General features: G+C 37.0%; 1 protein-coding gene across 1 annotated transcript in view; it reads right to left on the bottom strand.

Moving 5' to 3' along the window:
* Positions 1–19384, bottom strand: part of LOC308659086 (collagen alpha-1(XIV) chain-like) — a gene marked incomplete at both ends in the record, with an annotated part of 98756 nt that extends 79372 nt beyond the window's left edge. Inside the window, 6 exons of the mRNA XM_081312077.1 lie at positions 2303–2464; positions 6341–6505; positions 8308–8427; positions 9275–9430; positions 18957–18991; positions 19272–19384. Of these exons, the coding sequence (XP_081168203.1) occupies positions 2303–2464; positions 6341–6505; positions 8308–8427; positions 9275–9430; positions 18957–18991; positions 19272–19384 (751 nt within the window). The remainder of the gene's footprint in view (positions 1–2302; positions 2465–6340; positions 6506–8307; positions 8428–9274; positions 9431–18956; positions 18992–19271) is intronic.
* Positions 19385–20007: the final 623 nt, after the last annotated feature.

Genomic DNA, 20007 nt, shown 5'->3' with positions numbered 1-20007 from the left:
ATAAAAACTTCTAGACTGCTTAACAAGTACAAATCAGAAGATCATAGCATAAAAAAATCAACTTTATTTCTCCTTATAATCAATGAACATGAGGACACTGAAATTAAAATACAATCAAAGGGGCTGGGGTTGTGGCTCAATTGGTAGAGCATTTGCCTTGCACATATGAGGCACTGGGTTCAATCCTCAGCACCACATAAAAACAAATAAATAAAATAAAGGAATTGTGTCTGTCTACAACTGAAAACAAAATTTAAAAATACAACCAAAATCACCCAAATAAAATTAAATACTTAAGTGGAATTCTAACAAAACCTGTATAGGATATAAGTATATGAGACACATAAGTCCTGAAAATTATAAAAAGCTGATGAAAGAAATCAAGAATGTCTAATAAAGAGACACAAATGTATTCATTGATTAGATGACTCAACAAGGTAAAAATGATTCTTCTCCCCATATAGATATTTGGTAATTGATATTTGATAATTGATTATTGATTTATTGTAATTCCTATCAAAATCTCAGTAAGATTTTTATAAGGATTATTCTAATAACTAATGGGAAGGCAAAGGAATCAGAAGAGTAAAAATGGTTTTTAAAAAGAATAATCAAGTAGGAGAACTCAATTCTACCCAATTTCAAGACTTACTATGTAGCAATAATAATTCAAGATGGTATTGGAAGAGGGTTAGACAAGTAGATTTAGTGCACCAGACCAGAGAACTCTGAAATAAACCCACATAAATTATTCCTACCTGATCTCTGACACACAAAAAAATTATTCAACTTGAAAATGGACAAAAGACATGAAGAAACATTTTACCAATGAAAACAAATGAATTACAGTAGATGGGGTAGAGAGAGAAGAAGGGAGGGGAGGGCAGGGGGGATAGTAGGGGATAGGAAAGGTAGCAGAATACAACAATTACTAATAGGGCATTATGTAAAATTGTGGATGTGTAACCGACGTGACTCTGCAATCTGCATTTGGGGTAAAATTGGGGGTTCATAACCCACTTCAATCTAATGTATGAAGTATGATATGTCAAGAGCTTTGTAAAGTTGTGAACAACCAATAAAAAAAATAAAAATAAATTGAATACTAAACTTAAAAAAAAAAAAAAAGAAAACATACACATGAAGAAATAAGTATGTGAAAAGATGTTCTTTAGCCATGAGGGAAATGAAAATTAAAACCATAGTGTTGCATCTCTCCACACCTGTCAGAAGAGCTAAATTTCAAAAAGTAGTAGCAATAACAAATGTTGTGATGATGCACAGAAACTGGGTCACTTATATGCTGCTAGTGGGAGCAAAAAATGCTACAACTACTCTGGAAATAGTTTGGCAGTTTCTTAATGAAAACTAAACTAAATATGTTACTAGGAAATGATCCAACCATCATACTCCTGGGCATTATTCCAGAGAAACAAAAACTTATGTTCATTCGAGAAACCAACACACAAGTAAACAAACACAATGTGTTCATGGATTGGATGAGTCACAAACACATACACAAACATTCACAGCAGCTTTATTCACAGTAGCCAAAAGCTGGAAAGAATCCAGATATCCTTCAATGTGAGAACGATTAAACAAATTGTGACACATCCATACCAGGGAATATGACACTGCAATAAAAAGGAAAGGGTTGTTGACACATGTAACGACTTGGAGGAATTTCTGGGGAATTATTCTGCATGGGGAAAAAATGTGCCTAAAGATTATATATTGCATAATTTCACTCACATAATTTTTGAAATAAAAGAAAATTAGAGATGGGGAACAATTTGGGGGGAAAGAGTTTGGGAAGGATGTTAGTCAGGGTGGTTATAAATGGGTAACAGGAGCCACAGTTGCAGTGATGGAAATGTTCTGTACCTAGACTGTACCACCGCTTGTGATATGGGAGCTATAGTTTTTGTAAGATGCTACCATTGGGGGAAACTGGTAAAGAATGCACTCTCTGTGTAGTATTTTTTACAATTGGATATGAATGCACAATTATCACAAGACTTAAAGTTTAATTTTAAAAACATAATGGTAAAAAAAATTAATTTTAAAACCATGGTGTTCTAAATGGAACACTATGGAGAAAAAAGAAATCTAGTGGTCAAAGCAGCCCTCTATCAGCCCTACAACGTTTGTCACGATGCTCCTCGTCTACTCTGATGAGTTAGGACCAAAAGGAGCCTTAAGAACCTTGAAATTAGGAATAGTGAGGGTTTTTATAGTCCGGCATAGACTTTGTGCTTGATGACACTCACATCCCTGGGACTGTGCTCTGTCACCCACTTGCCTTTAATTTCCCAGTCCTGTTCTTCCACCCTGGAACACACGGTCCTCGTCAGGCTCTCTACCACCGTGTGCATCAGATCGAATTCGGCAACGTTGTACACATGCATGCTGTCCGGTTCCGAGGCGATTTCCTGCAGCTCGTTCAGGTCAGCGTTTTTCACCCCTGGCATGGAGCACAACAGGGACAATGGTGACCTTCATGTCTCATTGGAAAGAGCAACTGCAGGGGGCTTGGCTTGACCCAGGCTGTTCATTTTGATAAATAATGAAAATTTTTATTTTAAATTAAAACATGTGCATGCTGGGTGTGGTGTTGCACACCTGCAGTCCCTGCTATTCAGGAGGCTGAGGTGGAAAATTCTCTTGAGCCCAGGAGTTTGAGGCCAGCCTGGACAATGTAGGGAGTTCACATCTCAAAGGGATGGATGAGCCCATTGTGGTGGCACAGGCCTGTAATCCCAGTGACTCAAGAAGCTGAGACAGGAGGATCAGGAGTTCAAAGCCAACCTCAGCAAAAGCGAGGCGTTAAGCAACTCAATGAGACCCTGTCTCTAAATAAAATACAAATAGGGCTGGTTGTATGACTCAGTGGTCAAGTGCCTCTGAGTTGGATCTCCAAAACTCCACTCCCCGCCATCCCTGCTTGCCAAAAAAAAAAAAATCACATTTATCAAAGGAAATGAATGATTAAATAAATACATAATAAATATACACATGAAAAAAAATGAAAAATATAAATCTTCTATGTCATAACAGGAAATAATAGCTTTGATTCTCTAGAATGTATATAGAAAGAAAATAAACAAGAAAGGGCCAGAGTAAGAATATGGATTATTAACAAAATGAAAGCTATTATGTGCCTGTGTCCTGACAAATGGCAACTGGGACTCCTATCTCAGGTCCCGACTGGTTACACTTCCCGTGCTGATAGACTTGCAGGCTTAGAGTCGGTCGAAAGCATCTGCTACTTTAAAGAGACATATTTCATGTCAGATTGTTATTTAAAAGTCAGCTTCTGAAGCCTTTTTTAAAATGATTAGATAGTAATTTTGCTCAGTACATCCTAACAGGAAGATCATTTAATGAAACTAACCTCTGCTTTCATGAATACTGCAGAAGCAACAGTAATTAAACCAGGACTCTATACTATCAAAGCTTCTGGTTTAAATTTCTGTGAAATAAGGTTACTTAAATTGAGAGATATTCCTAGAATGAAAATCACATACATTTAAAATTATTATTATATAGGAGTGAGCCAAGGGAAAGCTTAGGGGGAATTTGTTTCTAGCATATTCAAAAACAACTTGCTGCCTAATAACAACTGAAATTTTCCTTGTGCAAAAAGGAAGTTCCAGTCCTTCCACAATATCTACTGTATTCCATTATCATAGGCCAAGCAAAATCCTGAGTCTCTGTAACATAGCAGGGCACAGAGAAGGGCAGAGAGCAGTGGACACTAACACTTGGAAGAATGTTTACTATGCCCACAGCTTTGAGTATTTTACATATATTAATGTGTAAATTAATATATGTAAAATACATATATTAATATGTATTTTATGTGAGGTTGGCATTATTGGTCCTGCCAACTTCCAGATGAATAAATATGCAGAGAGTTGAATTCACTTGCTCGAGATTACACAGCTAGTGAATGTACAGCTTGGATTTTATTATGCCACGCTCCGTCTCAAAAGAGAATATGCTAAAATTGGTAAAGTTTTACCATTGCAATTAGAGGTAGAAAAGGAGAGGCCCAAGGTTAGGTTTTATGGGTATTAAGGTAGATTTGTCTTCCCCAAGCTTTAGCAGACAAGAAGGGTTTCTTTATAAATCTCTGTCATTTCAATCATCTGGAAGTATTAAAAGGAGGTAGTCGGAAAGCAAGGAAGAGAGATGACCTGGAGCAACATGAATTACTTCTTAGATGCCTGGCGGTGCCAAGTAACTTAGCTGTCAGTCTCGACACATTGAGTAACAAAGCATTAGTTGTCTCTGAACTTTTCTCTTTAGAAGGTTTTAAGATAATAAATACAGATGATTTCCAGGTAATTTCCAGAGGAAAAAAAATAGTACAAGTCATATCTGGATGAATTGACTTAAAAGTTTTGTTTAAAAACTCATCCATTCATTATTAACAAGAGAAGAGAATGGAAGGTAAACACACAAGCTAATCCCCCATGACTTTAAGTCTTCTGTAGAAATTTCCTTTATTGGATGAAGGGATAAGAAAATAAAAAATAAACCTCTGTGATGTTTTTTGCCTGGGGATTTATTCTAAAATGCACATGTGATTCCATATTAATTGAGTGCACAACTGAAGCAATCAGCCACTGGTGCTTTCTCATGACACTCAGTTGAAACTGACAAGTTTGGACTCATAAGAATATTCTAAGAAACATATCCTGAAATTAATCAATCTTCCTTTCTGAATAAAATAGTTTGCCTTGCAACTTCATGGAAAAGAAAGAAAATGGTGATAGTGACTTTGAAGGAATTTATTGTGTAAGGATTTTGCTTTGCCAATCTTTGTGCCCCAGCACACACCACAATGCCTAAAACACAATTGATAAGCAAATACTTCTTGAATAAAGCATTCCAAAATTCACATTTTGAGCAGCAAACCAATAATGGGTCAAAGGAATTTTTACTTTCATTGATAACTCTGAAAGATGTATTGTGTAACTTCAGAATGATAAATGTTAATGCCAAGAAAGTTTAAATTAAGTTCTTCATTTATTTTAAGGACTGAAGTTATCATATAGTTAAAAGTCACTTAGATTATTGTCCACTTAAGTTCCATAAGTGTGCTAGTAAATATGGCAAATATTTAACAGCCCTCTTTCTGCCCAGATTTGTGATGTTTTCCAATCACTGCAGTATAAACACGTAACTATGATTTATTTCAAACTATCCAAGTGAGGTCACAGGATACTGATGTAGGAAGAGATGTGCACAATTGGTTCTTGCAAACTGGTCTCAGCCGCTCCTGCAGACCACTGAGATACAACACTGCCTTCCCCTCCACAAAACACAAACACATTAAAGTAATAAACGTATAATTTACTGAAACAAAGTTGGAACACAATACATTCTTTTCCCCCTAGATATTTTTATTCTATGTTCTGTGAATGGCAAATATAACCATGCCAACTCTATAGGATAAGATGCCTCAATTATCTGCATAAAAATAATATGCTTCTCTTACATGTATCTTTCATGAGAATTTGGATTTTTAATACTAAGGGTAATATTGCTATTTTAGAAATCCTTGGGCCATCAAATCATTCCATAAGCATTTTTTGAACATTTATTTTGTGTTGAGCACTGGGTTAGGTGATAGGAATGAAGAAGATGCAATCTTCCCCCATAAGGAACACATTGCTTAGAAATGCTATAGAGATAAGAAAAAGAGAGGAAAGAACACAGTTTCTACAACTTCTGCAGCTGTTCTTAGACTGTTCTTGGCTGGACACTAGTGAAAAACAGATACCAAACACAGTATGTCTGTCCTAATTGATATATAACTCCAAGTGGAATTCATTGCACAAATTAATGGGTTTCACATGACATTTCCATATTGAGGATATCATGCTTTGGTCATATCTACACTCCCTTTTAAGGGGTTAGTTTCAAATCAGTATATCTAGAACTCCAGGCTTTTTTTAAATAGCTGCAGGACATTAATTCCTTGAAAATAATAAATTGGTTTTGCCCTAGACAATCAGAAAAGAGATAAACTGATCCTAAAGAGAATGTCCTAACTAATTAAATGGTATCAGACATGCACCTGACCTTTTATGTCAATTCATGCTTTTCATGTGTTATGGTCAATATCCCATCTAGAGGTCCTGTCACTGTGCAGTACAGGACAGTTTGCAACACTCTCATTTTAAATGCAAGGAAGTTGGGATCTGAGAACAGCTGACTGTGAGAACCAGGACTAGAAAGCACTCGGGTGTATGGCTTTCCAGGAACTGACCCTTGCATTGCATAACAAATGAATCAGTGGGTGTCTCCATCCACAGCGGAAGAAACATACCTATAGCAAACAGTTCTACACCAGACTCATGAAGGTTTCTAGATGGCGGAATAATATCATCTTGAGATTTTCCATCTGTGATTAAGATGCCAATTTTGGAAACTCCAGTCCTTGATCCTGTTTCTGGTTTAAAGCTATTTTCAAAAATGTAGCTCAAAGCAAGACCTGGGAGGAAAACAAGGAAAAATCAACACAAAGCTACTGTCTCTAATCAAAAGCCTTCTGATTCTGAAAAATGTAACCACAAGATGCATAACTTACTGAGCTAAAAGAGGTTTATTAGATGTTGAATCTTCATTTTCAAAATGACCTTGTGCTTGACAGACCTGAAGAAAAACTAAAATCCATCAGAATAAAGGCAATAAAGTAACTGAATAGTGCATCTTTGAGATAGACTATTATATACTCTTAATTGAATGTACCGACATAGAATAATGCACTTCACTTATTCAAATGATAACAAAATACCTCTCCTATGTGTATCTTTCATGTGCATTTTGATTTTTAATACTAAGGGTACTGTTGCTATCTTAGAATTCCTTCAGTCTATCAAATTATTGCACAACAATTTGCTGGACGCTTGTTCTGTGTCGAGCACTAATGATAGGAATGAAAAATGAAAGTGACACCTGTCCTGCTGTTAGTCTACAGCTATGTTCAAAAATGTAGTTCAAAGCAAGAGCTGAGAGGAAAACGAGGAAAGATAAACAGAAATCAACCGTCCCAGTGGTTTCACCCCCAGATGAGAGGAATACATACGGAAGATTCCTGGCCTCTGCCTGCCACTGTGGGCTTTCACAATATTTTACTTCATAACTGTAGATGCAAAGACACTGAATTCATGGCAACAGATGCTAAAAGAGCTTACGATCAAGAAAAACAAACCTTTAAACTTATGATGAAACAATAACTCCCACACATTAGTGCCTGTCCAAAATATTATCACTACACTTTCAATTTTGTTCATGATGTTCTAAGACCCAAAAATTTCTCTCTCCCTTTCTTCCTTCCCCTCTTTTCCCACTCCTCTCTGCTCCAACCCCCCCCCAAGTAATGGGAACATATCTAAAATCATAAAACTCCTACCTTAGACAAATTCCATTCACAAAGAAATAAGAAATAATGCAATACTGTTACAGAATTTGTGCTTAATAAACTTCCATTTTATTAACAAAAATTCTGCTACATTTTGCATCAAAATAGCAAAGAATTATCAAGATTTCAGTGGTTTACCAAAAAGTCAATAAGAGAATCTTCATTATGGAAGTTGAGTATCTATATCATGTGTTAGGCAATAACTTGTACTAGGGTTAAAATAAACAAGAACAGGGCTTGAGGTACATGCAGTTCCATGGTGCAGCACTCACCTAACATGCATGAGGCCCTGGGTTCAGTTCCAGCCCACAAAAAGTAATAATAATAATAATAATAATAATAATAATAATAATATAATAATAATTATAAACAACAAAACTACACAAACCCTTTGGATAATTATAATGTCAATATTATTATATGAATCATTTTTCAAAAATACTAATGAGCCAAAAATACATAAATATTTTCTTGATAACTACTGATTTCAGAATAAGGGCAAAAAAAAGTACCTTCTTTAAAAATAAGAGAGAAATTTGTTTTAATTTAAGTGTCAGGATGAATATACATGAAAAGAGGGGAAAAGGAAGGAAAATGAACTAATAAAGGCCAGCAGGCTGCTTGCCTGAGTGATTGCTTTATTTTCTTCTAGCCCAATCAACCCCTTACAGGGACATGAAGTTCCTACAGCAGAACAAATGAGAGGTCTGGGGTTTAACTCTTACCACTGAGTTCAAAGAGCTACCTAAGAATTACAGGTGCTTTTTGGTTAACAAATCAGTATGCTAAGTCTTTAAAAGTAGCCAAATATGGTAATACAACTATTCTTTGGAAAGAGATGTTGCTTAAAATGTGGACTGAGAGAAACATACCTGTTAGGGTATTCCCTCCCTTGTATGGAAGGTTCCGGACAGCTTCAATCACTTCATCTTTTGTGTTGAAGGCATTCAAGTGCCATTCTATTCTGGGGTCACCACTATACTGTGCAAGGCCTGGAAAAGATGAGAAATTCCACAAGCAATGATGTGTTGCTCAAGAATGTCACAGACCAGCCACTCAAGAAATCAGAAGGGGTGAGGGCCTAATTTTGTACAACATTTTCTTTTTCTTGGCTTGACTATAGACTTTCAAAAAGAATTCCTGACATCAATTAAAGAAATTAAGTTTACGTATGCAGTAGTAGAAGGAGGGTACAAATTTTCTAACCCTATAGAAGTTAGCACCTAATTAGGTATTTGACATTCAAAAGAAAAAAAATCCCTGGTCACATATGTAGATAAAAGGTCTAGAATTATTTGTTAATGTTCTATCTAAAAGGAATGATTTTCCTCAATTGCTATTTAAAAGTTAAATATGAGACTTTATATTATAAAAATATATTATTTTATTATTTATAATATTACTCAAAGATTTGTAATTTTTTGCTTTTAATCTTGGCTAGCATTAACTTAGCAAAGATTATCTTGTACAACAAAACTATTTCCATTTTTTTTTCAACATTTCCCTGGATTCAGCTATCTTTTTTTTAAAAAAAATAAAAGCTGCTATGTGACAAAATCATAAATAGGCAATACCTTTAAAACTTTATTATTGTTATTAATAATATTTTGACTTTTCAGAAAATTAAAATGTATTCAATAATTAATTGAATGATATTGCCATAGCAAAAATTAGTTAGGAATAAATACTTATTGATCCAAATACTTATTGACCCAAACATGCACTTTAAGGAACATCAGTATAGTTGCTACTGTAATTCTAAATAAAAGGCAGTTTGTAGAGTTTTCCAGTGGTTTTATATTGATAGTTGACTACTATTGTCAGTAACAGGATATATACCAATTCGTGTCTTCTCTGAGCCCACATTGAACGCTGTAACCAGGTTTTCCAAGAAAAGCCGAACCAGTCTGAAGTTGAATCTTCCAATACTCCAAGAACCATCAACCAAGATCACAATATCAGCAATCGCTGGAGTTTCACAGAAAAATTTCACTTCTGTGAAGCAAAAACCAGAAAAGCACACACGTTAGTTACTGTTGGAACCTCTAAAAGACTTTCTTTTAATGTCTCTCAAATAACAGTGCTAAGGTTACAATAAAGTTCCCATTAAAGCAGTCATCTTTTTACAACCCTGCCCTTAGATGCATTCTTACTAGGAAAAAATTGTGGTAACGGTTGGCAGCAGAGTCAGTGTTCTGGAAATAGTTAGCAAAATACTGGCAGGTTCCTGCCAACCTGGCAACTCATCCTTCTGAGTGTTTTAGTATCTGTACAAAATCATCCAACTTTGGGCTCTGGCCTGCAGATTCTTTCCAGGAAAGGTCTTAGCAACACCAGTGTAGGTCAGTCAGCCAAGATGGGAAGATGGCCAGGAAGCCAAAAGGTGGCTCTCCTAGTCTGGTAAGTCTATGCTGGAGGAAGTGATAGGAAAGAGAAATTTTCCCAAATTCAAGGAAAAGTCGAGGCCAAGCATTTAATCTAAGAAAGGTACACAGATCTCTGCTAAAGTAGAAAGTTTTCTGGAGAAAGAAAATTGTAATACAACCCAAGAATTTCTTCTAATTCAAAAAAAAAATTGTATATTGTCCATGCAAGATTCTCTCCTTGATAATTATCTAAGTAATTGACTTTCTTTTCTTGGCGGCAGGTACCAGGGATTGAACTCAGGGGCACTCAACCACTAAGCCATATCCCCAGCCCCATTTTATATTTCCTTTAGGTCTCACTGAGTTGCTTAGCCCATTGCTTTTGCTAAAGCTGGCTTTGAACTCGCAATCCTCCTGCCTCAGCCTCCGGAGCCTCTGGGATTACAGGCCTGCACCACCATGCCCAGCTAAGTAATTGACTTTTTAAATGGCTCTATGAGGACTCTAGATAATGATCCAGAAAAGGATGCCCAGTGACTGGAGTGGCATGACCGAAGCTTGACCACCAGAGAATGTCCCCCACCCACAGGAATCCTGGGAGATGAGAGTAACCGGCCATGTTTTTGCTATAAGGAGCAGGCTGCTTGACTAGCTGAAAACCACCACTTCTGTTCACAGACAGCCAGCATGAGGGAATACTCTTGAAGTGTTTTACAAATCCTTTAACACGTCATGGTATTTTTAGTGCCTTTAGGAGCATTGCATCATACTCTAGTCTGTGCTTCCAAAGGACTGCTTGACTCTGAGGCAATTTCATATTAAGAGAGGAGATAAAGCTGTGTGCGTGTGTGTGTGTGTGTGTGTGTGTGTGTGTGCATATGTGTTTATCCACTTTGTCTCTTGAAGGCCCAGAAAATCCCTACTTAGTTTGTTTCCTTGGTATATATCCAAAGGACTTAAAATCAGCATCCTACAGTGACATAGCTACATCAATGTTTATAACAGCTCAATTCACAATAACTGAGCTATGGAGCCAACATAAGGGCCCTTCAACAGATGAATGGATGAAGAAAATATGATATATATACACTATAGAATATTACTCAGCCATAAAAAATGACTTTATGAAATGTGCTAGTAAATAAATGGATCTGGAGACTGTTGTACTGAAATAAGCCAGTCTCCCAAAAACCAAAGGTCCAATGTATTCTCTGATATGTGGAAGCTAACCCACAATAAGGGTGGGGGCAGTGAAGCGCATTGGATGAGACAAAGGGGAATGAAGGGAAAGGAGGGAGGAAAGGAAAAAGAAAGACAGCGGAATGAATCTGACATAATTTTTCAATGTGCCTATATGAATACACCATAGTGAATCCCACCATTGTGTACATCCACAAAAATAGGGTCCTAATTAGAATAAGATACAGTCCATGCTCATATAATTAAATCAAAATGGATTGTACTGTCATAACTAAAAGAACCAATTAAAAAAAAACTTAGGGTTATACCCATTGGAAGATGGGCATTACTCTCAAATTTCAAACTTTAGTTGTTAAAAGGCATTGTTTACCATGTACATCCTGCTAACTAATTAAATTTGTAATATGAAAAAAAAGTTTTAAAATATAATTTATATATTGAAAACCAAAGCACAGGTGTGTTAAGAAACAAAACCAATATGTTTATAACCTAAAGAAAAATAGCTGAACTACTATGTTTGGCATTGGCAGCTTAATATGCCTTTGCACCTACCACACCACTTTGCCTTAAAGGGTCTCGGTTTTTTTTTTCCAGAAATAAATATGCATGGAACATTTAGATACTTTTAACAGATGGTGGGGGGAATATATTTGCCAATGAAACACTCCAGTCTCCTATGGAGCTCAACAGTACACCTCACTCCAAAAGTTAATAGTTTATATTTTTTTGGCAATAAATTCCCATTTTTTTAATAGAAGAAAGCTACCAGCTTTGTGTTTGGGAGTCAGCCCTACTGTAACAAACCAAGAAAAGTCTAAAATGGAATACTGCCACGAATCATGGGATAAAAATTGATGTGGGTTTTGGACATAAGCAGGGAAAATTGAGGTCTGATTAAGCTTTAAGGACCCATTTCTCTAATTTTTTTTTTTTTCTGGGGAAAGCCTACTCCCAAATGAAGAGTAGTTCTCTTCTAAAACTGCTAGAAATACTCACACAATTGTTAAGGAACAATGCAGAAAAGCTCTTAGAAAGAAACACTTTCTCTTTATGTGGAAGAGGAGTAAGAAAACTGGTATTTTATGTTTTGAAAAATTATCTCCATTAAGAATGCTTTGTTTATTGAGCACATTGAAGTCATAGTAACTTAGAGATATCAATAAGATCTAGTCCAAGTAAGGTATAAAATTAACTGACTATAAAACAAAAGATAACCTTAATAATATTAAAATTTTAAAAGTTGTTCATCAAAAACACCTTAAAATAAAAAAAAAAGATAAGTTCAACTGGAAAAATGCCTGTGTAATATGTAAAACCAAAAAATAATTTATATTAAGAAACATAAACAGATTTTATAGAGAATAGAAAATATACATGGCCAATAAATGAATGTAGAGGGTTTTCAAGATGGCAGAATGGAGGTCATTTTCCTGGCTGCTCTGTGGTGTGAAACCCAGAAAGCAGATAGGCAGCCCCTCAGCAAGGTGGGTGAACAAAAATGGGGGTGGGGGTGGGGTTATACTGGAATTTAATACTGTATATTTAAAGCAGATTAGGGACTCAGGAGGTTAGGTATAATAAGGAAGAAATCCCCAGCGCTACAGCTGCCACTGCAGCCAGAGGCACGAGCCACAACAGTCCCTCTGTGAGCAAAGGGTAAGGATAAGGGAATTAAAGAAACCCATATTTTTAGGAGGCCTGAGGCATGTCTGGGCAAGGAGAGTTTAGAGATCAAAGACTGTCTGACTAAACTGAAAGGCACACTGAACACAATATCCTTGTGTGGGGGACAGGGAGAGCCCCATTTCTCCCACCTGCATGTGGAGGAGAGAGGAAGGAACTATTTTGAAAGCATAGCACAGTGGGCAGCAGCTGGGGGAGCCGATTCCTGGCAAACCGACAGACACATAGAATGTGCCTAAGTGACCAGGAGAAAATCAAACATGGAGAGAGGTTTACACAGGAGACAGTTGATCATATAAACCCATCTGGCTCTCCCCTCCCCCTCTAATCCTGCTGCCTTCAGGACCAGCTGGAAAAATACCTGTGTAATATGTTAAACCAAGAAAAAGAATTTATATTAAGAAACATGAACAGATTTTATAGAGAACAGAAAATATTCATGGTCAATAAACGAATGTAGAGGGTTTTCAAGATGGCAGAATAGAAAAATAGAAAAGCACCTGGCCAGGAATTTGAAAGGGCAGGGATGGAAGAGATTGAGTTTGGAGACTGAACCCACCTGAGACCAGAAAATGTGGGAGCTGCCAGTGATCCAGTGGACTAAGAATTGGCTCCTCCACCACATGAGTGGAACCAAGGGGTGATCTCTGGGATGCAATCTTCCAGTGTGCATTTGCAACTGCTGGGCCCTGGAGGTGTGTAGATTTAAAATCTCCAGACCAGCTGGGAATGGTAGTGCACACCTGTAATCCTAGCAGCTTAGGAGGCTGAGACGGGAGGATCACGAGTTCAAAACCAGCCTCAGCAATGGCAAGGCTTGCTAAGTAAAACTCAGTAAGACCCTGTCTCTAAATAAAATACAAAATAGAGCTGAACGCAATATCCTTGTGTTCAAAGCGATGTAGCTCAGTGGTTGAATGCCTCTGAGTTCAATCCCTAGTACTTAAAAAAAAAAAAAAAAACAACTCCAGACCAATTGGCAGTCAGCAAAGAGCCTGGAGTATATCTAAGCCTAAACCCTGCCTCCAGGAATTCTGCCTATAGGATAACCTTTCTTTTCTAACAAACCCCCACCCCCAGGGTAGAGCAAGCATCACACTCCAGACAACCTCACCTATCACTTCTAAGAGGGAAACTGAAAATCCTTTGAACTCCAACAGAGGTGATTCTTTAACTTTTCATCAAGATTTTTCCTCTTTTCTTTTCTCTGTTTAATTGACCTTAATGGTTCAGAGCCATTTATACATATTCACATTTATTTTATTATTATTATTATTTCTAGCATTTCTGAAGCCATTATTTTATGGATCATTTTTTATGAGGACTAGGAAGTTTGATACATATATTTCAGTTTTGCTTTGTAGTCTATTATTTTTATTTTTAATTTTAAAATGTTTAAATATATTTTTTGACTCACATATCTCTTTCCCTTGATTTTCTTTTTCTCTTTTCTGCTGTTAACACTCAATCTTTATTATTCTCTCTTTCACTCTTTCATTATTTTTTACTTATATCTTCTCTCCTCCTCCCTTATAATCATCACATCCTAACCACTTCTGTTCTCTCCCTGTCCAACATTCAAAACTGTAAACCCATTTGTAAATTCACTGTTTTTATTGTAGGCAATTGTTGGCATTTCCTTCTAAAGTTAAATATTGAACCAACCTTATCATTCAGCAATTCCACTGTTGAGTCTACAACAAGGGAAATTCTTTCACCCATACAATGGGAGATAAGTAGGTGGAATTTAATAGTAGCACTGTTCACAGTAGTAAAAAGCTGGAAACAACTCAAACCCATTAATATGAGAGAGGATCATTAATTATGGCATTGAATGGAAAGTAATATAACAGCAAAATTAAATGAGCTATTTCACTGAAATACAGCAGTAGGAAGGAATCTCAGCAACCTACTGCCATTTGGAAAATAGCAATATTTGGTGGTTGAAAAAAATGTAGGCACAAGAACATTACATTTAAATGTGATAGTAGACTTAGGTCAAAAGGACAGCAAGGGAACAGGAAAGAAAGGATCCAAGGTGGACTGCTTGGGTGAGAGGACCATGGATCTGGGGTAGTGCCAGCACCAGGTGGATAGATGTGGGTGGTAGTCAAGATCTGAGATCTTGAGGAGGAAGGGTGGGCTGCTTATTATGCCACACACACAAATATTCAAACTAACTAATTAAAAGAAAAGTGAAGTAATCCTACCTGGCTTGCAGAAGACATTATCTAGGAAAATACTTATGTCATATAATGCAAGCACCCAAAATATGTTTATGTCATATAATGCAAGCACCCAAAATCCTAAACGCAAGGTATAATTTCAGCATATTGTATTTGAAATTAAGACTGGTGCCCTGTTTCCTATTTTAAAGTCTAGCATCTGTTACATCAGCAGAAAGATGTTCTTTTCAAAGACTTTAGATGTCAAAATCTACTACTGTTTCTGTATTCCAAAGTATGGTTTTTCTACACACTCACAAGGGAACTATAAAAACTTTTTTCCCCAAAAGTCCTAAACCCAGGTTATTACTCTAAGATAAATCCAAACACAATGAAACCTAGTGGCTATTATCCGTTGTAACAAGCACAAAGGCAGTGCATAGGTCTTCAGGCGGGTGAGTGTGGGTGGACCTGCCCACAGACAAGTGTCACAATTGTCCTGTCAGCAGGTTTATCTTTGCCAGAGGCATCTAGACACTTCAAGTTTCCTAACCAAAGCTATTTAAAGAGCTTTAAAGCTGTTATGTTCAAGTTCTATGATTACACATCTCAAACATTATTCTAGCTGCTCTAGTAGATATTTTGAGAAATATACCCAAATTCTTGTCATGATAAAACAAGCCCGTTTCAAAACTGAAGACAAATACTATCACCTTCCACTGGCAAACACCTTATCCATCTCAATATTCATTAAGGGAAAGAGGCCAATCAAAAAGAAAATATGCAAGTGACTTAAAATGAATCAGATGGTAGGGGAAAAAATACATATGCCTGGGGGACTAGGTTAATATTGCATAATATAATTTATGTAGCAAAATATAATTTAAATTGCATTAATGAGGAATAAGTAATATACTCTTATTGTTAAAATAATATTCAGGGCTGGGGTTGTGACTCAGTGGTAGAGTGCTTGCCTAGCATGTGTGAGGCACTGTGTTCAATTATCAGCACTGCATAAAAATAAATAAATAAAACAAATGTCTTATCAGCAACTAAAAAAAAACCAATATTCAGTGATTCATTTTTAAATAAACTAAATCCTTTTTGCCCTCAATATTGTATGTACAGTTAAAACATAGAGAAATATTGTACACTTTGGATTTTTTCAATTTTTTTGACAAACATCCTAGTCAGTAAGTTTTTGCATACACCAAAAAGAAAAATAAAGTTAAGCAAAGGGATAAGGAGAATGACCCCTTGAATTATATTCTATTTCAGCTTTTGGCAGAACATGAACTTTATCAAAAACACAACTCTGAAAAAAAAAACAGAAAGAGTAAAAATATAGATATATGCTTTAACAGCTAAATGCAACACTCAATATATGAGGCAGACTGCAAATCTCACAGCTGTCTGATATCAGATAGAATCAAAAGGAACAACTGCACAAGTAGAAAAAGAACAGTTCTCAGTTCTGCACCTTCTAAAGCTGCAAGGTGAGGAAGCCTGGGAGAACTAACAGTTTCCTGCCATTCCATATCTGAAGGCTACATTCATCATTATATTAAATGGTGTGCCCTTCACATCAATCTGTTGATTTAATAGATAGTACTATGAGACAGGTACTATTATTATCAGTCCTGAAAAGTATGTCATATAAGAATTCTGTGATTTGCCCAAGGTGTCAGGTAGCTAAGTGGCAAAGCGTGGATTTGAACCCAGGTAACATGTCCCATATGTCATGAAGGCACTCTACAGCATATACACTTAGAAAGTGTGTGGGGGGGAACAGTTATGGTTGTGTACAACTATAACCCAGAGACTTGGGAGGCTGAGACAGGAGAATCGCAGTTTGAGCCCAGCCTCAGCAACATAGTGAGACCCTATCTCAAAATAAACAGAAGAGGCTAGGGATGTAGTTCAGTAGTAAGGTGCCCCTGGGTTTAATATTAGGAAGGAAGGAAGGAAGGAAGGAAGGAAGGAAGGAAGGAAGGGAGGGAGGGAGGGAGGGAGGGAGGGAGGGGGGAGCCTCTAATATAAAGCAGTGTCTCTATAGATAGGCTTGCCCTGCTGTGTCTGCAGCTAATATGTGCTGTCTACAAGCATCTCCAACTGTCTGTCCAGAACTGTTTTCTCCTTTAAAGGTATGCACTTGGTGCAAAAGTAGCCTGTAAAAAGTGGCTCTTACTGATAATTTCATACTAATTTAATTGTGTTATTAACATAATGAAAAATTCTAAATCTGTGTCTGTTAATTTGAGATTGTACAACTAATTTTCCAGATGAAATATATATATATATATATATATATATATATATATATATATATATATATATATATATATTTTAACTGTGTAGTACCAAGAGCACTGTTCTAGGGAACAAGGAACGTAAGGAATGTGACAAATTTCCTCTTACAGGCAGTTTAAATTCCCAGTAATATAAAATAACTATATTAAGACAACATACATTCAGATTGTTAAGGGGCCTATAAAAATAAACAAAATCTTATTATCTTATAAAGAGTAACTACATGTGAGGGTGGGGATGCCCTTTTAATGAAAATGGCATAAAATTACCAAATTAAAAGTCTTCCCTTTAAGCCACATTAGTTCTTTTGTCTTAATGGCATTTAGATTAAAGATCTAGTTTGGGTTTATGTAGAAATGATTGCAGTGTATTTATGGAGAAAAATATTCACCCATAGAAGTTAATAAAAATACAAAAAAAATAAAAAGGACTACAGGAGTTACAGGACTTTTTCTGCCAGGTAAACTCTTACTCATCCTTCAAAACCCAGGTTACCCTTCACTACCTCCATGAATCTTTTCCCACTGCCCCCAGATGGGACTCTAAATACCCTCATTTCCTTCCTTGCATTTTTATATAGTTACTGTACTTGTTACAATGGAATATTGCATTTTGCAAATATTTCTATCTCCCTGACTAGACCTCGAACACTTTGAGAAGTAAGGAATTTTATGCATTACCTTTTTAGACCCTTTGGGCTGCTCAACTCTTGTCACATCATTGAATGTGAACTAAATTGAATTGTGTTCTTTAAAAAAATTATGTTTTCATGTAATTCATAATTTAAGCATTAAAGAAATGAACTATGATAGTTCAGTTAAATGTGGTGTCTCCTCCTGCCCTGCCAGGCAACTGCACTGGGAAAGTAGGCTACAGTTATTTAGAGATCAGGGAGGTTTTATCAGAGTTGCTTATCTTCTTTGATGTTTTCCCAATGCTAGTGGCTAAGCTGAATGAAAAGCAAAAGTGTGCTATTTTTACTCATACTGTCTTAATATACAGTCAGGAAACCTCATAATTATCTCACCACAACTAGTCTAGGATTCATTTAGTGGCTTTGAATTATTTTTTCTATGCCACTAGCAAATTATCTAGCAAGGCCATTCATTAATCAAGACATTTGAACAAAAAAAAAAAACTGTGGTTGCAGAACAATTTTTCACTTAAGTCTCCTGTGAGGTTGACTTCAAGTTTCCTAACCAAAAGCAAAAGAAAATCCCTAAGAATTTGGTGCAGTAGAACTCTTGGAAGCTCACTGTTACCAAGCCATGACTGGCTACAGACTTCTCACTGAAGAGACATTTTTTTTAAAAAAAGAGTTAAGATCATTTTCTATTTGTCAAGAGCTCAAATTGTTCTAAGAGTTTTCTGATACATTGGCATATTCTGTTTCTCACAACATTCCCACAAAGAACCACTATTGTCCTCATTTTTTGGAAAATGAAACTGAGATTCAGAGAGGATCGGTGATGGACTCATTGGTTACTAGCCGAGCTAGGACAGGACACCAGGTCTTCTAAATGTTTGGTCCAATCTGCCTTTTCCAATGCACCATGCTTTCTTTACCACAGTTGTCCTCACAAGGCAGCATGAATGGTCACTGTCATATGAAATAACATTGGACTAGTGGATGTGGAGCCAGGGGCTCATTTCAGCTATACTTGGAGTTCATCTTCAACAAGGTGAGCTTGGTGCTCATTTAACCCAGTCTTGGTGGATATGTACCTTTCCAAGCATCTGTGATCCATGACTTATGCTAATGTGAAACAATTCTCCCCCAATATTCTCTTCCTTTACCTGCTTCTATTTTTCTTCCTAGAACTTCTTTCTTCCTAGAAATATACATGATGATTAAGCATGATGATTAAGTTCTTGTGTTGACTTGACTGGGCCACGGGTGCCTATGCATTTGACCAAACGTTATTCTGGATGTGTCAATAATGTGCTGTTTCTGGGTGAGCAGCAAAGCAGATTGCCTGCTCTGCTGTGGGAGCAACTCACAAACCCAGCTCAACAGGGCAAAAAGGATGGGTGAGAGGGCCAGAGCTGCTCCTACCTTGATCCTCGGGGGGGGGGGGGGGGAGATCAGTCTTCTCTTGCCTGCAGACCTACGTGTCAAGCCTGCTGGCTTTTGAACGGGAACTCGCAGTAACCTCTGTGTGCTGAAATGACACCTCGGCTCTCCCCTGGGCTTCCAGGTTGTGGCTGTGACTCCTCAGCTTCATAATCACGCAATCCAATTCCATATCATAAACCTCTTTCTACCTACCTGTCTTTTCCATTTATGCTCAATATCAATCCTATAAGGCAGGTGTTCTCTCCCTTCATTCAGGAGGAAAGGCTAAGCAACCAGGGAGATTAAAATGTGCCCATTGTCACACACTGAGAAGTAGAAACACCAAATCCAAATCCAGGACTGACTTGCAAAGCCTGAACTGTTTAGCCTTTGTGCTGTTTAGGTTCTATCAACAAAGAGAAGCATTAGAAAGGAGAGAAGGAAGAAAGGAGAGAAGGAGGATGAAAAGGTAGAAAAGAAAGAGGGAAAGAAAGCTTCCCATGCCTTGGAATTAAAGACAGAATGAAATCAAAGCCATGGTTTTATGTTTGACCTGGAGTGAGTTCTACCATGACAGCCTCCAGGAGTGTGAAGTTGAATGGCTGCACTACAGCAGGAAGACTGTTCTCGGCCCCGCCCGCGGCCCCGCCCCGCCGCCCGCCCCGCCGCCAACCTGGATTAAGGGGATACACTTTTTTTCTCAGCAGCACATAGATCCTTCTCTAAAATAGACCATATAATATCATACAAAGCAACTCTTAGCAAATACAAAAAAGTAGAGATACTACCATG

This window comes from Spermophilus citellus, assembly GCF_964194105.1.
Source record: "Spermophilus citellus genome assembly, chromosome: 10".
In the NCBI taxonomy this organism is placed as follows: Eukaryota; Metazoa; Chordata; class Mammalia; order Rodentia; family Sciuridae; genus Spermophilus; species Spermophilus citellus.
The sequence above is the reverse complement of the archived record's forward strand: the minus strand, read 5'-3'. Positions and strand labels throughout refer to the sequence as shown.